Raw genomic sequence first — 16,764 nt, 5'->3', positions numbered from 1 at the left:
CGTTAATTTCGTTTTGGTTTTTTTTTATCAAAATTAATATTTTTATACAGAGCTCTTCTTCCCAAGGAGATTGAAATGGTCTTAAAATGGCTATGACTATCGAGCCCTAATACAATTAGGATTAAAGGAAAATTGGAAAGATTAATGTATTATTCTTGAATCATCCATCATAAGAAATTGCCACTAAGTTTGAAAAGTGCTCAAACGGTAGACTGAGGTTAAAAAAATAATTACCCGTAAATGTCTCATTAAGAACTTTATTTAAAGAAATTTAATTATATTTTCTTTAATATTATTTTTTTTTTCGATTAGGTATATTACATAATATGACTTACTACATAAAGATTCAATTTTCTTATTCGTGTAATTTAATTATTCAATTTGAATTTTCAGTTTATACTTTCACTTTGAAATAAGGATTGCATAACAACTTTATTGTGCGGTGATGATGCTGTACCATGTACAGTAAGGCCAAAATAAAGAATAACTTTGTATTTCCTCAAACGCAACCGTTCCAATTAAACCCTGCCGACTGAATTTTTTTTTCCACAATGTAGATTTTTTTTTTTAGGAAATCTAATTTGATAGAGTTTACTTTCATTTTCTGCCCTGGTAGAAAAAAAAATTATTAACCTACCTACCCAACTTCAAAATTTAGGATCGGGTTAGAGGAAACAAATATATTTTTAATGATGGCTTAATTTATTCTTAAGCAGAAATTTTAAAGTAATTTTTGTTAAATAATTTAAGACTAATCTATTTTTAAAATTGATGAATTTTAGATCAGTTAATTTAATTTATTCACTGGCTCAACTTAATGGATTTGATACAATTTATATACTGTCAAAACAAAGAAACATAAAACAATTCCAGGTACACATGTTGAATAATAACAATATTAGTCACAAAGAGATAAAAACTGGGGGGTTTTTTGTAGTTACTTAAGAGGTCAGGCTAATGTAGTTATAATACTCTAGATATGAATAAGTGCAAACAACAAAATATAAGTAATAATTACTTGATCTATGCAGCCAGCAGCTAACATTAATCATGACAATTTAGTCTGAATTTCATGAGCACAATTAAAATATACAAAACATTTTTTTGACCTGATGACATCTCCGTGTGGTATTTTAAAGTCCGGTTGTATTATTTTACATATTATGTATAATAAATGCTTGATAATTATATTACTAACCATATGTGGGTGCAGACGCACATGTATTAAATAAGTTAATTTATCAGTCATTTGTATGTTAATTAGTTAGTGATATTATTTTACATATTATGTATAATAAATGCTTGATCATTATAGTGAATGGTGACCCTGTTAATTAAATTAAAACCTTACTTTAGGGGCGGATATTAAATATCATAATGATATTTATATACAAATTAAAATTTCTGAAATTTCAAACAACCTGGTGAGATATGGCTGACATTTGAAAATCATAGACTCATCTTTTATATAAATGACTGAAAAGAATTGAACCTTCCGGTTGCTAATGGTGGTATTTGATAATTAAGCTTAATTGTCATCAATCTACATCTACAATTATCACCTGACAAAAAGACGTCATGTGATATTTCATAATTTCTTATTAAATTTTTGTTTACAAAGTAATTAAATTAATGCCTAGACTCATGCTGCAGATACAGTTCAATATTCCATCATGCAACGGTCTGGTGTAGGTTAAAGATGTACATGCATGCAGGTGTCTATGAATTTTGATAATTATCACTACATATAAATCTAACATTTATTAATGAGTTGCAGGAAGGAACCTAGACACTGTGCTAATTAAATCCATAGGCCTGGGTCTGCAGTTCTAATAACTATGTGCAATTGTCTAAAAGAAAAAAAGAAGTCACTTAATGTCCAATTTCAAATGAATTGATTTACTAGATAAATATTATGTACGTGTAAATACATGTATAATTAATAAATTAACAGACATCTGTATACTACTATATTAAAATAATAGACTCGAAATTTTGGGCTTTAATACCGAGAAATCGGAAGAGTACTGTCTTTTAATTGTTTAATATATTTTAAACATCATTCAATTGGTACTTTGAGATTACTAATTTTTTTTTCTCAACCAGGCTTTGTTAATATCAACGAAAATTCCTTTAAAAAATTCGGAAATCATTTGAATTTTTTTTATTTTACAATCTTGCGCATGCGCATTACTCAAAAACGATGATACAAATACGTGTAAATTTTTATTAAAAATTTGCTATATATTCTGTTCATGAAAGAAAATACGGGAGATGACTCTAACCCAGTGCGTTTAATATAAAAAAATTCCGATTGTTCTGAATGTCAACATGGTGTGCAAATTTGATGCATCTATTTCGTAAATGCCCGACATAATATGCAATGTCAACCTGTGCATGCACAGGTCAAAGTCTAGTTGTGCATAATTGTATGACATTCTACTACAGTAAATCTCGGGTATAGTGAAATCCTAGGGACCATTAGATTTACTTTGCTGTATCTCTAATTCATAACATCCGTATAATGAATTTGTAATTATTATTATAGCGAATTCGCTCTATACATGTTTTTATTCCATATGACTACCATTTGTGCTTATTGTGGCATGAAATAAGTTACCCTCTTTACTTAATAAGTTAACAGAATTAGATGGTAAACTGAAGGATTTATATGAAAAAAAACTTATTCAGAGAATATAAATGATTCATTTGGTAATGCTAATTGTTTAAAACTATAAAAGACTTCCTTCTAAAAGAAGTAAATTTCGCTACAACTCCCCAAATTTTGCTATATCTGAGAAAAAACCTGTTTGTTCTAAATGAGTTTTACTGTTAGTAGTTAGTTTTTATATACAAGAACTGCTTGATCATAAAATTAATTTTTCATGTGCAAATATGAATTTAATTTATAATTGATGAAAACAAAAACTATTTTTATTAGCTAATAATACACAGAAAAAAACAATGTCAGTTTGAAGATATATTTGTGCGATTATTTCTATGAAATCTGATCTCAAGTAAATCTTTATGATTAGTAAGTTAATACATGTAGTTCAAGGAAGAGACATGCGTTTAATGAAGTGTATCGATTTAATTTAAAAACAGAAAGAATTAATTAGTTTTATAGACTACCGGTATATACCAAGATTGCTAAAATTGGTTAAATGGCTCAAGTATTCCTTGGTACACAGTCCACCTCCATGTGTTTCTACTCGGAGCATTGGTGAATTTTCAGGTGGGCCCGAATGGATTTTCTGTTCAATATTTGAAATACACATGCACCATTAGAAACACTTTGTATACCGTGGACAATGCAGCAAATATTGCACTGCGTTCTTTCCACAGTGTGATGGGGATTACTTAATGTGAGCTGTACCGTACTGTAGCTAATAATACACAGAACAAAACAATGTTTGAAGATAAATGCTTGAGAAGGGTTATGTGTATGAATTCTGATCTCAAATAAATCTTTAATCTTTGTAGGTTACAGTAGTTGGCCATAATTTAGTTCCCAAAATCATGAAAATGGTCGACGTTGATGTAGATCTCGTCATATCACCTAAAGTTTTTTGACTAGCTACTTCTAACAGCAAAGTAAAAATGACTAGGCAAACCTATATATTACTTTGTAGTATATCCTAGGGTATGAAATATTCTTGCAATTTTCCTCGTTTAACGATGTAAAGGCTCGCATTCAATATAAAGTAAGACTACTCGAAATGGCCAACTACTGTTTACAGTAGTTCAAGGAAGAGCATTACTGTAGCTACAAGCTAGGTCTAATGTACCATTACTAATGAATTACTCATCCAAAGACAGCTAGTGTATTGCAAACCAATTTGCAATTATCATAATTAATAATTGATGATATAGTGCAATTAAAAAGGGATTTTGCATTGAATTTGTTTTTCTAAACAGATGATTTACCATATGTCCTCTTTTAAAAGTATTTAAATAGAGGCTTAATTTACACTGCATATTTTGATTTGATAGTCTAAATCCACTTAGTTTATATTTTGATTTCAAAATATCATTTGGGACTTCAATTTATTTGTTATTTCACAACATTTGTTTTTTATTTATAAGCATGATGTGGACATTATAAATGCATGCATTTTGAAGCGTTATAGCTAGATATCCAATGTTATGATCATGAGCATTGCAAAAGATAGAGCAATAGTTAAATAAATTGCCCATGCACTTGGAAGTAATTGAAACTTTTTTCCAAGCCAACCACAATGTGGCTCTTACATGTAGCAGTTGAAATTCAATTTTGTGGTTAAAAGCATAGTTGAATGATGAATTGTTGGAATTTCGCAATGCACATGTATCAGCTAGCTTGAAATATTGAATTTTTTAAGCCCTGCTAGTTATAAATAAATATACAAAATTATAATTGACACAATTAAACCTGAAATTATGGAAAATAAATTATATACAGGAAATATTAAACTTTATAATTATTGATTCCAAAAACTGATGCACATGTTTCTTCAAACCAACACTTCATGTACATGCATTTAATATTTTATAAAAGTAATTTAATGTACATATTAAGGAAGCTGACTGATTATACATTTGTATAAATAGTCCAAAAATTAAGACATATACTAGTAATTAATAGATCAAGCATTTATAACCGGGTAATAAAAATTCTTGTTACATGTTTTAATATGATACAATATCATATATGCAATATCATATGATACACTATCATATGATACAATACCATATCATATGTTATTATACTTACATGTTAAATACTTAAATCTGATTGGTTTAGACGCAGATGATAATCCGTTCTATTACCCTCAGAGTTAGCAACACACTTAGCAACGGGTAACACAATGAATTGTTACATGGGCGTAAATTATGCGCGTACAGTTAGCCGCATGTAACAATTTTTAATGTTACCCGTTGCTAATGCTGAGAGTAATAGAACGGATTATGAACTGCGTCTAAACCAATCAGATTTCAGTATTTAACATGAAAGTATAACAAAATACAATACCATATCATATGATACAATATCATACAATGCAGTATCATTTGTCTTTAGTTAGTTATGGACTGACTATAAAGGGAATTTTTCATGAAAGCCCAAAATCCAAAGATTCCAATTAATTCCAAATTCATGCAAATAAGTACCTGTAATACACTGTTCAAGTATATAAGGAATAAGGAATCATTCTTTGAGTATTATTCACTACCTAATGGGCAGGGGCTCAGGCTTTTTAATTAGGAAGGGATGACAAAAAAAGCCCTATGATGAACATGTATTTTATTTTTAATCGTACGAGTTACTCGTGTAACTTACTATCATTGGTAAACACCCAATAATAAAAACAGGGGTAACAGTCAGAGGAGTCTTGGATTTAGGGTTAAAAGACTCAAAAATGAAGCTTAAAATGTGAACACGAGACTCCCTGACAGGTCCATCTAGGGACTGTGGTACTCGGGTTGGGACCGTCAAGGTCTAGTATTGGGACTATTATTAAGCACAAACTATAACAATAAGAACAGGATGATCCCCAAAGAAATAAACCTGATTTGTTACTTTTCTTACACTTTTAAATTCGTAAAACACAAACAGCTGTATCACAAAGGAATGCCCTGCTGAATGGTGACCCTGTTAATTAAATTAAAACTTTAATTTAGGGGGTGGATATTAAATATCATTAAATGATATTAATATGCAAGTTAAAATTTTTGAAATTTCAAGTAACCTGGTGAGATGGCTGACATTTGAAAATCATAGACTTTTATATAAATGACTGAAAGGAATTGAACCTTTGGGTTGCTAACTGTTAACATGGTATTTGATATTAATCAATTGTCTTCAATGTGCATCTAGGTTAAAGATACATGCATGCAGGTGTCTATGAATTTTGATCTCATTACAAATAAATCTAACATTTGTTAATATTAAGTTCCAGGAAGGGACCCAGACACTGTGCTAATTATATCTTTAGGCCTGGGTCAGTTCTAATAACTATGTGCAATTGTCTAAAAAAAAAAAAAAAAGGTCACTTAATGTCCAATTTCAAATGAATTCATTTACTAGATAAACATTATGTAAATATTAATAAATTAACAGACATCTGTACTACTATATTAAAATAATAGACTCGAAATTTTGGGCTTATAAATACCGAGAAATCGGAAGAGTACTGTCTTTTAATCGTTTTATATATTTTAACATCATTGGTACTTGGAGATTACCAATTATTTTTTTTTCTCAACCAGGCTTTGTTAATAATCAACGAAAATTCCTTTAAAAAATTCGGAAATTGTTTAAATTTTTCGGATTTTACAATCTAAATCATGGGATGCTCTTTAGTTTATGTTTCCACAATATCACATTTGCATGGATAAACTCAAAAACGATGATACAAATACGTGTAAATTTTCATTAAAAATTTGCTACATATTCTGTTCATGAAAGAAATACGGGAGATGACTCTTTCTCAGTGCATTTGATATAAAAAAATTCCGATAGTTCTGAATGTCAACATGGTGTGCAAATTTGATGTATCTATTTCGTAAATGCCCGACATAATATGCAATGTCAACACAGTCCACCTCCATGGGCTTCTACTCGGAGAATTGGTGGGCCTGAATGGATTTTCTGTTCAACATTTGAAATATACATGCACCATATGAAACACTGTGTACATGCACAGTGGAACATGCAGCAAAATGCACAGCATGCTTCCCACAGTGTGATGGGGATTACTTAATGTACTGTACTGTAGCTAATAATACACAGAACAAAACAATGTTTGAAGATAAATGGGTGCGATTATGTCAATGAGTTCTGATCTCAAAAAAATATTTATGATTATTTAGTAAGTTACAGTAGTTGGCCATAATTTAGTTCCCAAAATCATGAAAATGGTCGGCGTTAACGTAGATCTCGTCATATCACCTGAAGTTTTTTGACCAACTACGAGGGTCAATCAAAAAATTCGAAGACAAGGTGGCTGTCTATCATATATTTTTCATGAAAGTCATACTTAACAGATTAATTTGTGCACCAACACTTATGTTACTAATATGCGAAGTTTTAGTCCATTTGATGAAACGGTATTTTTGTTACCCCTTTTTAAAAACAACATGTTTTGTCACCACGGCGCACGGTAACGTTCAAAACATGACGTCAAGATTAAAGACGCAGAGTTTGTAGACTGATATACCCCATCTTTTTATCACGCTTAGTCTCTTGTCCTTTCTCCTTACAATTTAAAATGGCACTGAACCACTTAACATCTTATTTGCACACATTTGTTCGAGGATCATAAGTGAGTTATCATTTATCATTTATTAAAAGTTTTCATTTTCTAACCGTGTATCTCTTAGTTTACAGTAAGGAAAACCCTGAACGTCGGTTGACGTTACTCATTTTTTTACCAAATATATACAGATATTCTACTCTCTTTCCGACTGCTTTATATTCAAAATACAATTGCCATCACCCCCACAAAATTTGTTACATTTAAGCACAAGCTTGCAAATAATTGTTGACTTATGTTTTGCACCATTTAGCATTTTCACAGCTTGTATCGGCTTTTTTCTGAGTTAAATCCATTTTGTTTGTACTTCTCGCTGCGCCGTGACATCCAGCGACGTCGATGTTTTTAGTCAATTCTAAAGAGGACTATCCGTCTTTAGTTACTAATATCTGTTCGACAAAACAACATATCCCGTCATTATTTGGTACATAGTATACCATGACTATACTTAATTTGAGGTTTCAATATTATTTTGTTTTAAGCCCAATTTATAGAGATATTACTTTCAACATTATGTGGTTTATTCTTGACAAAACCCAAATTTTGACCGTGCGCCGTGACCTCATTTTTGCAGGATTAGATTCTGAAAAATTCTTTGAAATAAAGGAATTTAATAACTTTTTGTCTTGCAAACTGTTTGAAACTGTTGCAAAATTATGTCTACCAAATTTAGTAGTGATATGACATTAAGTAAAATAGCTATGAGAAAAGTCTTCGTATTTTTTGATTGACCCTCGTACTTCTATGAACAACGTAAAAATGACTATAGGCAAACATATATATTACTTTGTTGTATATCCTAGGATATGAAATATTCTTGCAATTTTCCTCGTTTAACGATGTAAAGGCTCGCATTTAATATGAAGTAAGACTACTCGAAATGGCCAACTACTGTTTACAGTAGTTCAAGGAAGAGCAGTACTGTAGCTACAAGCTAGGTCTGATGTACCATTACTAATGAATTACTCATCCAAAGACAGCTAGTGTATTGCAAACCAATTTGCAATTATCATAATCAATAATTGATGATATAGTGCAATTAAAAAGGGATTTTGCATAGAATTTGTTTTTCTATAAACAGATGATTTACCATATGTCCTCTTTTAAAAGTTGTTAAAGTAGTTAAATAGAGGTTTAATTTACACTGTGCATTTTGATTTGATAGTCTAAATCCACTCAATTTATATTTTAATTTCTAAAACTAAATATTTACTGATTTTTAAAAATATCATTTGGGACTTCAATTTATTTGTTATTTCACAACATTTGTTTTTTATTTATAAGCATGATGTGGACATTATAAATGCATGCATTTTGAAGCATTATAGCTAGATATCCAATGTTATGATCATGAGCATTGCGAAAGATAGAGCAATACCGTAGTTAAATAAATTGCCCATGCACTTGGAGGTAATTGAAACTTTTTTCCAAGCCAACCACAATGTGGCTCTTACATGTAGCAGTTGAAATTCAATTTTGCGGTTAAAAGCATAGTTGAGTGATGAATTGTGGTTATTTCGCAATGCACATGTATCAGCTAGCTTGAACTATTGAATTTTTTAAGCCCTGCTAGTTATAATATACAAAATATTGACACAATTAAACCTGAAATTATGGAAAATAAAATATATACAGGAAATATTAAACTTTATAATTATTGATTCCAAAAACTGATGCACAAGTTTCATCAAACCAATGCTTCCATGTACATGCATTTAATATTTCATAAAAGTAATTTAAGGTACATATTAAGGAAGCAGACAGATTATACATATGTATATATAGTCCAAAAATGAAGACATATACTAGTAATTAATAGATCAAGCATTTATAACCGGGTAATAAAAATTCTTGTTACATGTTTTAATATGATACAATATCATATGATACAATATCATATGATACAATATCATACGATACAATACCATATCATAGGATACAATACCATATCATATGATACAATATCATACGATGCAGTATCATTAGTCTAAGTTAGTTATGGACTGACTATAAAGGGCATTTTTCATGAAAGCCCAAAATCTCAAGATTCCAATTAATTCCAAATTTATGCAAATAAGTACCAGTAATACAGTACTGTTCAGGTATACATATATAAATACTCTCAAAATTAAGATAAATATTGAAGCAAAAGTCAATGTCATATCTCACACTGGTAGAGTAATGATAGACCCCTTCATCAGATAACTGCGGTAATGCTCTTTTGCAGGGCAAATTGACATGTTTTGTTGAAATATGACGTTGTTGCATTTGTTTTATCAACTAACATCATTGAATTGTCAACCTTCAAAAAAAACAAAAATTTTACAAAATGCCCTGCAAGAGAGCAGTACCGCAGTTACTATGAAGAGGTCAATTAAGCTATTAATGGTCATTATAGTTAACAGGAGGAATTATAAGCTATTTCGGGTGGGTCTTTTTCAATTTATGGGGCTCATTCAATATTATGTTAAGGTACCATCAAGTGCTTAAATGTGGGAAGTATTTTAACATGTATGCGGGGTTAATGAAGTCACACACAGGGAAGCGATTGCAATTACTATATTTATCGCAGTGCATGACTGCATGATGTTAATTGCTTTTTTTTATTTCCTTCCTTTCTTTATTTGGCAACTCGTTTGTTTTCCTTCTTTGATTCACATGATTTGTCTGTAATGTTATTGAATTCTTATATTGAAAAAATGTGTCTTACTAATATATATCCACCTCTATTCAATATTGTCGGACAGCTTACATATGATTAAAATTCTGCAGTTATATTTTATTAAGCTTGCATCAATCTACAACAGATATGATTGCACATTATATGTATATATACAAATTACATTATTGTTGTGCATTTTGATTCATGTGTATTTACAGAATTTCATACCTATGAAAATTTTACTAACTACAACTAACACATCTAGAATTCTTTAAAAAAGAAAAAAAAATTCTTTCATATATTACAATTGTATCTATTTTTAATTACAGGTTGAATTTGAAAGAGACATCACCGAAAGAACTTGTTTGTGAAGTGTATGAAGAAACAGGTGCAAATGAAAGCCAACTTGACGAACCAAAGGAAAATCCCACCCAAAGGTAAGCAAGGAAATAAGTACACCTGTGATTAAACACACATGTGATTCTGTACCGTACTTAAAAACCGACATTAATTCGTGAAAAAAAAAAAAGCGTAACTGAGGTACAAATTAATATTGTGCTTTTATAAATTCTGTTTGCAGAAATGGCTGTGCCAAAGAAGAAAGTAACATGTTAAATAGAGATACTAAAGAGAGTGATTTGAAATATGCAAACTTGGCCCCCAGCTTTGTTATGACAGTGAACCAGCCAACACAGTTATCACAGGCCCCGGCTCACATGTCCCTCCAGTACTCCAAGTCATACCAGCTCTATAGACAAAAGTTTGTTTGAGATTTGTTTAAAGGTTACAATTTAAAAAGGCCGGGTGGGTAACAAAGTGCTCTTTAGGTCTACCTTAAATGTTTAGAGAATGATTTTTCATATGTTTTTTTTTGGCAATAAATCATTATATGGTAAAGAATATATTACCTTTAAAATTGAAACGATTTCCCATATATCTTTATTCAGAGCTAGATCTTCATTCTCCAATGGAGATCTGCAGTTCGGATACTTTAACCAATGAACTATTGTGATATTCATGCAAACAAATTGATTGATACAGACAGTTTAACAAAACATTTAAATCCCCATTTTTACATTGTCTCTTAAAAGTATAAGTCTTGATATAGTGAGCTACCTTAATTGTCTTTATTTCTATAGAAGTGCTGAGGAACACAATGGAGACCTAGGGAAGGAAGTGGGCGTCGCCCACCCGTTGAGTCTGGAGGTTTCTCTCCACTCTTCCAAAGAACTATCCTCTCTTAACTTTGAGGACCTGTCCAAGGAACTTTACAGTAATAATGATCTTAGTATTTTAATTTTTAGTCAGACTGGATTACTGGATATTTATAGATATCAATGTGCATCCAATTTCTGCTTTAATTTCTTACTTTTGAAATTGAATCGATAAATTGAATTCAAATCATTCAAATTCAATAAAGATCAAGACACATAAGTTTTTAGATGCCAATAGACCTGATATAAGGTACATGTACATGTATCTCTTACCATTGGAATGTTATTTTTATCTGCATGTATACTGTACAAATAGTATGACTCAGCTTTCAAAATGAAAATTTTTGAATGATCTGGTTTATTGCCCTGTACAGATCAAAACCAATTTAAATTAAATGGACAATAAAGTTGTGCTCTAATTTATATATAGATAAGCTTTCTGACACCAAGGATTCTGAACCAAAAGCTGAGAGGGAAGTGGATCATGACGATGCCTTATTAAAACGGTCTGCTGACGCTGATCTTGAAGAAGAAAAGGAGAATGATTGTGAGAAAGACGTCTCTTCCAACCCCCATGCTTTGTACAAATCAATGTCTGGTCTCCGAGAGGATATCAAGCTAGCTGGTATTTGTATACAATGTAGTAATGTATGAACACAATTAATATCGTATATATTTGCAAAATAAATAATAGGCAAAAAATATCATTTTGCTGGTTTTTTTTAGGCTTAAAAAAATTCAAGAATTTGAATAATAACTTATTAAAAAACATAGTCAATTCACAAGATTTTGGCAAAATTTGGGACGTGAAAAAAGGCAGATATATGGCATATATCATTGGTAATGTTCTCGTGTCAGCTATCATCTACTATACAGAATATAAACCTATAATACCTTAATGTACTGATACATGTTTGAATATTTATCTTGTATTTATTTTTTCCAGAAAATGGATTAAACCAAATTCAGAAATCTTATGACGAGCTAAAGAATTGGCTGTCTGTCTGGACAGAGGAAGCAGATATCCATTCTTTGCTTGTCTGCACAGAGTTACAAAATGGACACTTGTTCTCTAAAGGTATATCTACAGTTCAACTAAATAGTGATCAAATTGTCACTTTTTTTCATAAATGACTGTAGAGACAAAGAGATAAAGTTTACATATTTACCTCCATTTTCACAAATTTTGTTACGTACACGAAAAAATGGATATAGTACGGTATCTCTCATAGTCTGTAATGTGCATTGCCTATATTGAATCCATTAATCACTTTGCTTTCAAATTTTATTTTAATTTTACAGGACCAGAAAAATACAAGGGGAGAAGATCCAAGAGGAGAATTCAGCCGTGTGTATGTCCAATTTTTAAAGCCAGCATCATCGTATTAACCTGTGCAGGAAAGGGGGATAAATTTGTCTGTCCTTCCCCAGGGGACAGTGAAGGAGAGAGAAAAAATTCAGGGGTATGTCTGGGTGAAAATATATTGGATCTTTACTTGTACACATGTAATAAAAAAGAAATTGCATAAATACATCTACCCATTTTTAAACAAAAAGTAAATATTTTACAATTTACTAATTTGAAATGTATGTAATTATTACATGTCATCTGATTCATAACTACAAATTTTTTTAATTTAAAACAAAAAATACTGGTTAAAGAACAATTTTTTTTTTTTTTTGCAATATTCAAGTATGTAAACAAAGAAAGATAACTTGATGTAAAGATTGAAATTTGAAGTGGAAATTTCACACTAAACTTCATGTTTGTCTCTAGAATTAATTGCACTTTTAAATTAACTTTATTTTTGGTGGACAGAAATCAAGCAAGGCAGATCTCAGTGAAAAAGAAAATAGAAACAATGATGATGAGAAAGACAGAGATGAAAAGGTAAATTGTTTTAGATTTATTTTTTCACTCGTTAGATGGTGACTTTTTTAATGAATAAATATCATTTTATCTTGAATTGGATCATTTTAAAATCCTTTCAGTGGTATTTTTACCATCTTTGCATTCCATTATTGTATTCATGGTTTAGTAGCTTCCTTAATTAGAAATTAATTCTAAATAATTTTAAAAAGAACTTAACTTACAGAAATTATTTCTACATGTACAATTTACTTAATTTGGTTCATAAAATGCTGAATAATATTCAGCATCTTACTAATCTTTTGTCAAAAAAAGAAAGAAATAAAAAGTAAATTTTTTAAATTTATTTTGATTAGGAGGACCCTCCTTTCAGTGAAAGAGGACCCAAGTTGAGAAGGGGACCAAGTAATGATCTCTCCGGTAAATCAAGGGCGGTGGATCCGAATTTTAAATATCGCAGAAAACACGGCAAGCTACGAAATGGTCAGCATGAGCTGACTGACTTTCTGGGAATACTACAGAATCTGGATCAGGTAAACAGCTTCTGATTGCTTTGAGAGGCATGGTAACGATTTGAGCTGAAAATCCTTGAATTTCAATATTTCTGTTTATTACACTGTATGTTTTCAATTTGCGTTTAACTATCTAATAAGGTTCATTGCTTTTTGATGAGCAACCAAAATTTGACGGTCAGTTGAGGAACCATATTTTCAATTATTTTTGTATTTGTTCGTTTTAAAATCTCACTATGATGGTTATTTTCTGAAAGTTCAGATCTATTAGAAATAAAAGTTGCCTATTCGTGATTTTATTTTCTTGCAATTTGATACACATCAAAGATCAGGATTTCTTAACAGAGGATGTGTATTGTTTTCCATTACATGTACACTTACTAATAAATAACTGTTTTACAGATCAATAGATTTGACGATAACTTCTATAATGTATTAGAATATGTTCGTCATGTGCTTAGGGAAAGAAATACAAGTTTGCATGTGGTTTGAAAAAAAAATTGACATTTGAATCTCAATAAGCTTAATCCTATTAATAGTTTAATTAAAATTGTTTTTCATTATCTTTTTTGAAGTTTGATAAAAAAATTTCGTCAGTTAATATTTATGTTCATCTCTTTATGCAATGTTGCATTTGCTTTGCAGGATATTCCTCCAGATTTAATGTTGAAGATAAAAGACTTCATAGAGGACATCAATCCGTGCCTTGTTATTTGCCTGAGGTCACAGTCAGGGAACGACCTTGAAAACTGTGACATATGTCCTTGCCTTATGGCCTTGACCTCCCACTTTGGAAGCTGCAACAGTGAGGTCCAGAAATGCAACCTGTGCACTCAGCTGTTCCGCCTGGTTCAGCAACACGTTCTTCTCTGCAGAGCGAGAAGCAATGATGGCGCACAGTGTCCTGTTTTGGTCTGCAGGAAAATCTCGTTTTTGATCAATGAGGATCCGCGATTGATCTTCACTAAGGAAGCTAAGATATGGCGAAAACTGAAAAAATACATCGGTGGGTTCATTCAAAGAAAGGAAATTGCAGAGAGCAAAGTGGATGAAGGCGAGACATTTTTCTCCATGACCAGTTTAACCAGCATCAATCCCGGCACATCTTTCGGATTCCAAGGGATTGGAAACCCAGTGAATCCCCCAGCCCCTTCCAAACGCCCTAGCTGGATGTACATGCCGTCTTTAACTATCATACCTGAAGACCAGGACAGAAGTCTGAATGTGCAGGAGAACATTCCTCAACCACCCCCAGAGCGTGTTTCTCGATCAGAGCCAATCTTGAAGAAAAGACCAGATGGAACCATTGAGGCCCTACGGCCTATTGATTTTCGCACACCAAAATTAAAATCGAAAGCTTTGAACAGATTTGCATCTTCGGAGAAACTACCCATCCATCCTCCATCACCAGTGGTAACAGGGCCCCCACCATCATTTACGATGCCAAAAAATACCACTGCGCCAGGGACAAAACTGGTACGAAAAGTCTCTTTTAGAAATGAAAGGGCTGAAAGTTTGAAGAAGGCTCTTGACGTGGAATCTGATGCTTTCCCGGATTCCTCCACTGGGGTTGCCGTAGAAAGTGAGGAATCTGTATTTTCATCAGAACCCTCTTCCTTGGAGAAAACCTATGGCGGGCAGCTTAAAAGTGTTAAGGAAGGAAGCAACCCGTTTCATTTTGGAGAAACCCAATTCTTGTCCCTCAAAGAGAAGCCGACTGGATCTCCTGGCATAGGTACATTGTACATGAAATCTTCTTTTATTTGGAGGGAGTGGGGGGTCAAGAGAGTTGGGGTTAGGCTTTAAAAAACTTATTGACAGTAATTAATTGATACATGCAGTCCATACCACAATATTACCCGAATTATTACGCACACATACTGGGAGCGCAAGTTTTTGCAGGAATGCAATAAAAGTACATTTATTTTACTGCATTAATGGGCACAAGTTCACACTTTTAGATTTCTTCAAAAACAGATTTATTTGAGGGGGGGGGGGGGGGGAGAGGGAATCCTATACCTTTACATTTTCGCTGCAACTTTTGTTAGAATTGACTTTCGTTTATAAAGCAATGTTAATGAGGATAGGTGGTCCACAAATTACCCATCAGATGAGATCTACCTTGAATTTGTAGATACTGTAAATTCTTTATATTACGCAAGTACTTAATTCCGCGATCTCGCTAGTTTGTATCAAAGAGCGATAATATAAAATCGCGAACTTTGAACTTTTCTCCTTATTTCTGATAGTTTTCAACTCTCAGAAAATAATGGCGAGATTTTAAAATCCGAAGCGAAGGATGCTTCTCGCGATTTTTCGCGGATATTAATTCCTTGCGTTTAATTAGGAATTTACAGTATGATTCGTAAATTAAGCTATAAACTTTTATTTAGCAAAGAAAAATTCCTAAAATTTGACCATTCTTCTATATATCTTTATACTGAACTCTTGTTTACAAGGAGATCAATTCAGTTGAAAAATGGCCATGGCCATCAGACCCTCTTAACTTATTTTTATGTGGGTGGATCTCTTGTTATAAATTGTAGGAGAGGTGGTGTACGGTTACAGGGACATTTTGTTGGCGGTCCTTGATTACTGGGAGGTTCTCAGACAGCAGTACAAGGAGTACGGCAAGCTCCTGCAGAGGAGCGTCAAGGAGGAAGGAGTTATCTACCCTGACTGTAAAGTACGATTTAATAGGAGAGTTTCTTTTCTTCATAGTTGTGACACTAAAACCACCTTTACGTTAAAGTTATTTTTTTTCATTGTGAATTGTTAAATGTAAAAATTATTCCCTTTTTTTTCATTTTTTTTTTCGGAGAATTAAATTTCTGAACATGAATGTTATATTAATGAAGAAAAAATGCTTGCCAATGGTCGTTAAATAATTTTTCATATCATTTAAAATTCAAACTTCATAGCATGATGATGTCTATTGAAATATGAAAAATAAAACTATTGAAAGATAATGCAGGGGGATGAAATCATGCATTTATCAACGTTCAGTTTGAACGTTATTGAAGATACGTGTATCATTCTTTAGTTGGATCTTTTCAGTTTGAGTTAAAAACTATTTATATATCTGGTGTGCAGAGCAGTATACTATAATTATTTAAACAAATTCAAGGTCATAGACTGTATACAGGGAAATATTCACCCACATTTTAATTCGCCCATTTCGCCCTTGTTGTCAGCAGGCAAATTTAAGACTGGA

General features: G+C 31.9%; 1 protein-coding gene across 3 annotated transcripts in view; it reads left to right on the top strand.

The window, feature by feature from the left end:
- LOC128162728 (uncharacterized) overlaps positions 1 to 16,764 on the top strand; it is a 34,770-nt gene that overhangs the window by 7,771 nt on the left and 10,235 nt on the right. For all 3 annotated transcript variants that reach the window (XM_052826068.1, XM_052826066.1, XM_052826069.1), the window contains 10 exons: positions 10,284 to 10,391; positions 10,535 to 10,714; positions 11,094 to 11,227; positions 11,599 to 11,793; positions 12,115 to 12,246; positions 12,471 to 12,631; positions 12,988 to 13,059; positions 13,395 to 13,571; positions 14,196 to 15,285; positions 16,097 to 16,236. In XM_052826068.1, coding sequence (XP_052682028.1) covers positions 10,284 to 10,391; positions 10,535 to 10,714; positions 11,094 to 11,227; positions 11,599 to 11,793; positions 12,115 to 12,246; positions 12,471 to 12,631; positions 12,988 to 13,059; positions 13,395 to 13,571; positions 14,196 to 15,285; positions 16,097 to 16,236 — 2,389 coding nt within the window. The remainder of the gene's footprint in view (positions 1 to 10,283; positions 10,392 to 10,534; positions 10,715 to 11,093; positions 11,228 to 11,598; positions 11,794 to 12,114; positions 12,247 to 12,470; positions 12,632 to 12,987; positions 13,060 to 13,394; positions 13,572 to 14,195; positions 15,286 to 16,096; positions 16,237 to 16,764) is intronic.

The sequence above is a fragment of the Crassostrea angulata genome, chromosome 9, assembly GCF_025612915.1.
Source record: "Crassostrea angulata isolate pt1a10 chromosome 9, ASM2561291v2, whole genome shotgun sequence".
NCBI classification, from domain to species: domain Eukaryota; kingdom Metazoa; phylum Mollusca; class Bivalvia; order Ostreida; family Ostreidae; genus Magallana; species Magallana angulata.
This window is presented reverse-complemented; position numbering and strand designations above follow the sequence as displayed.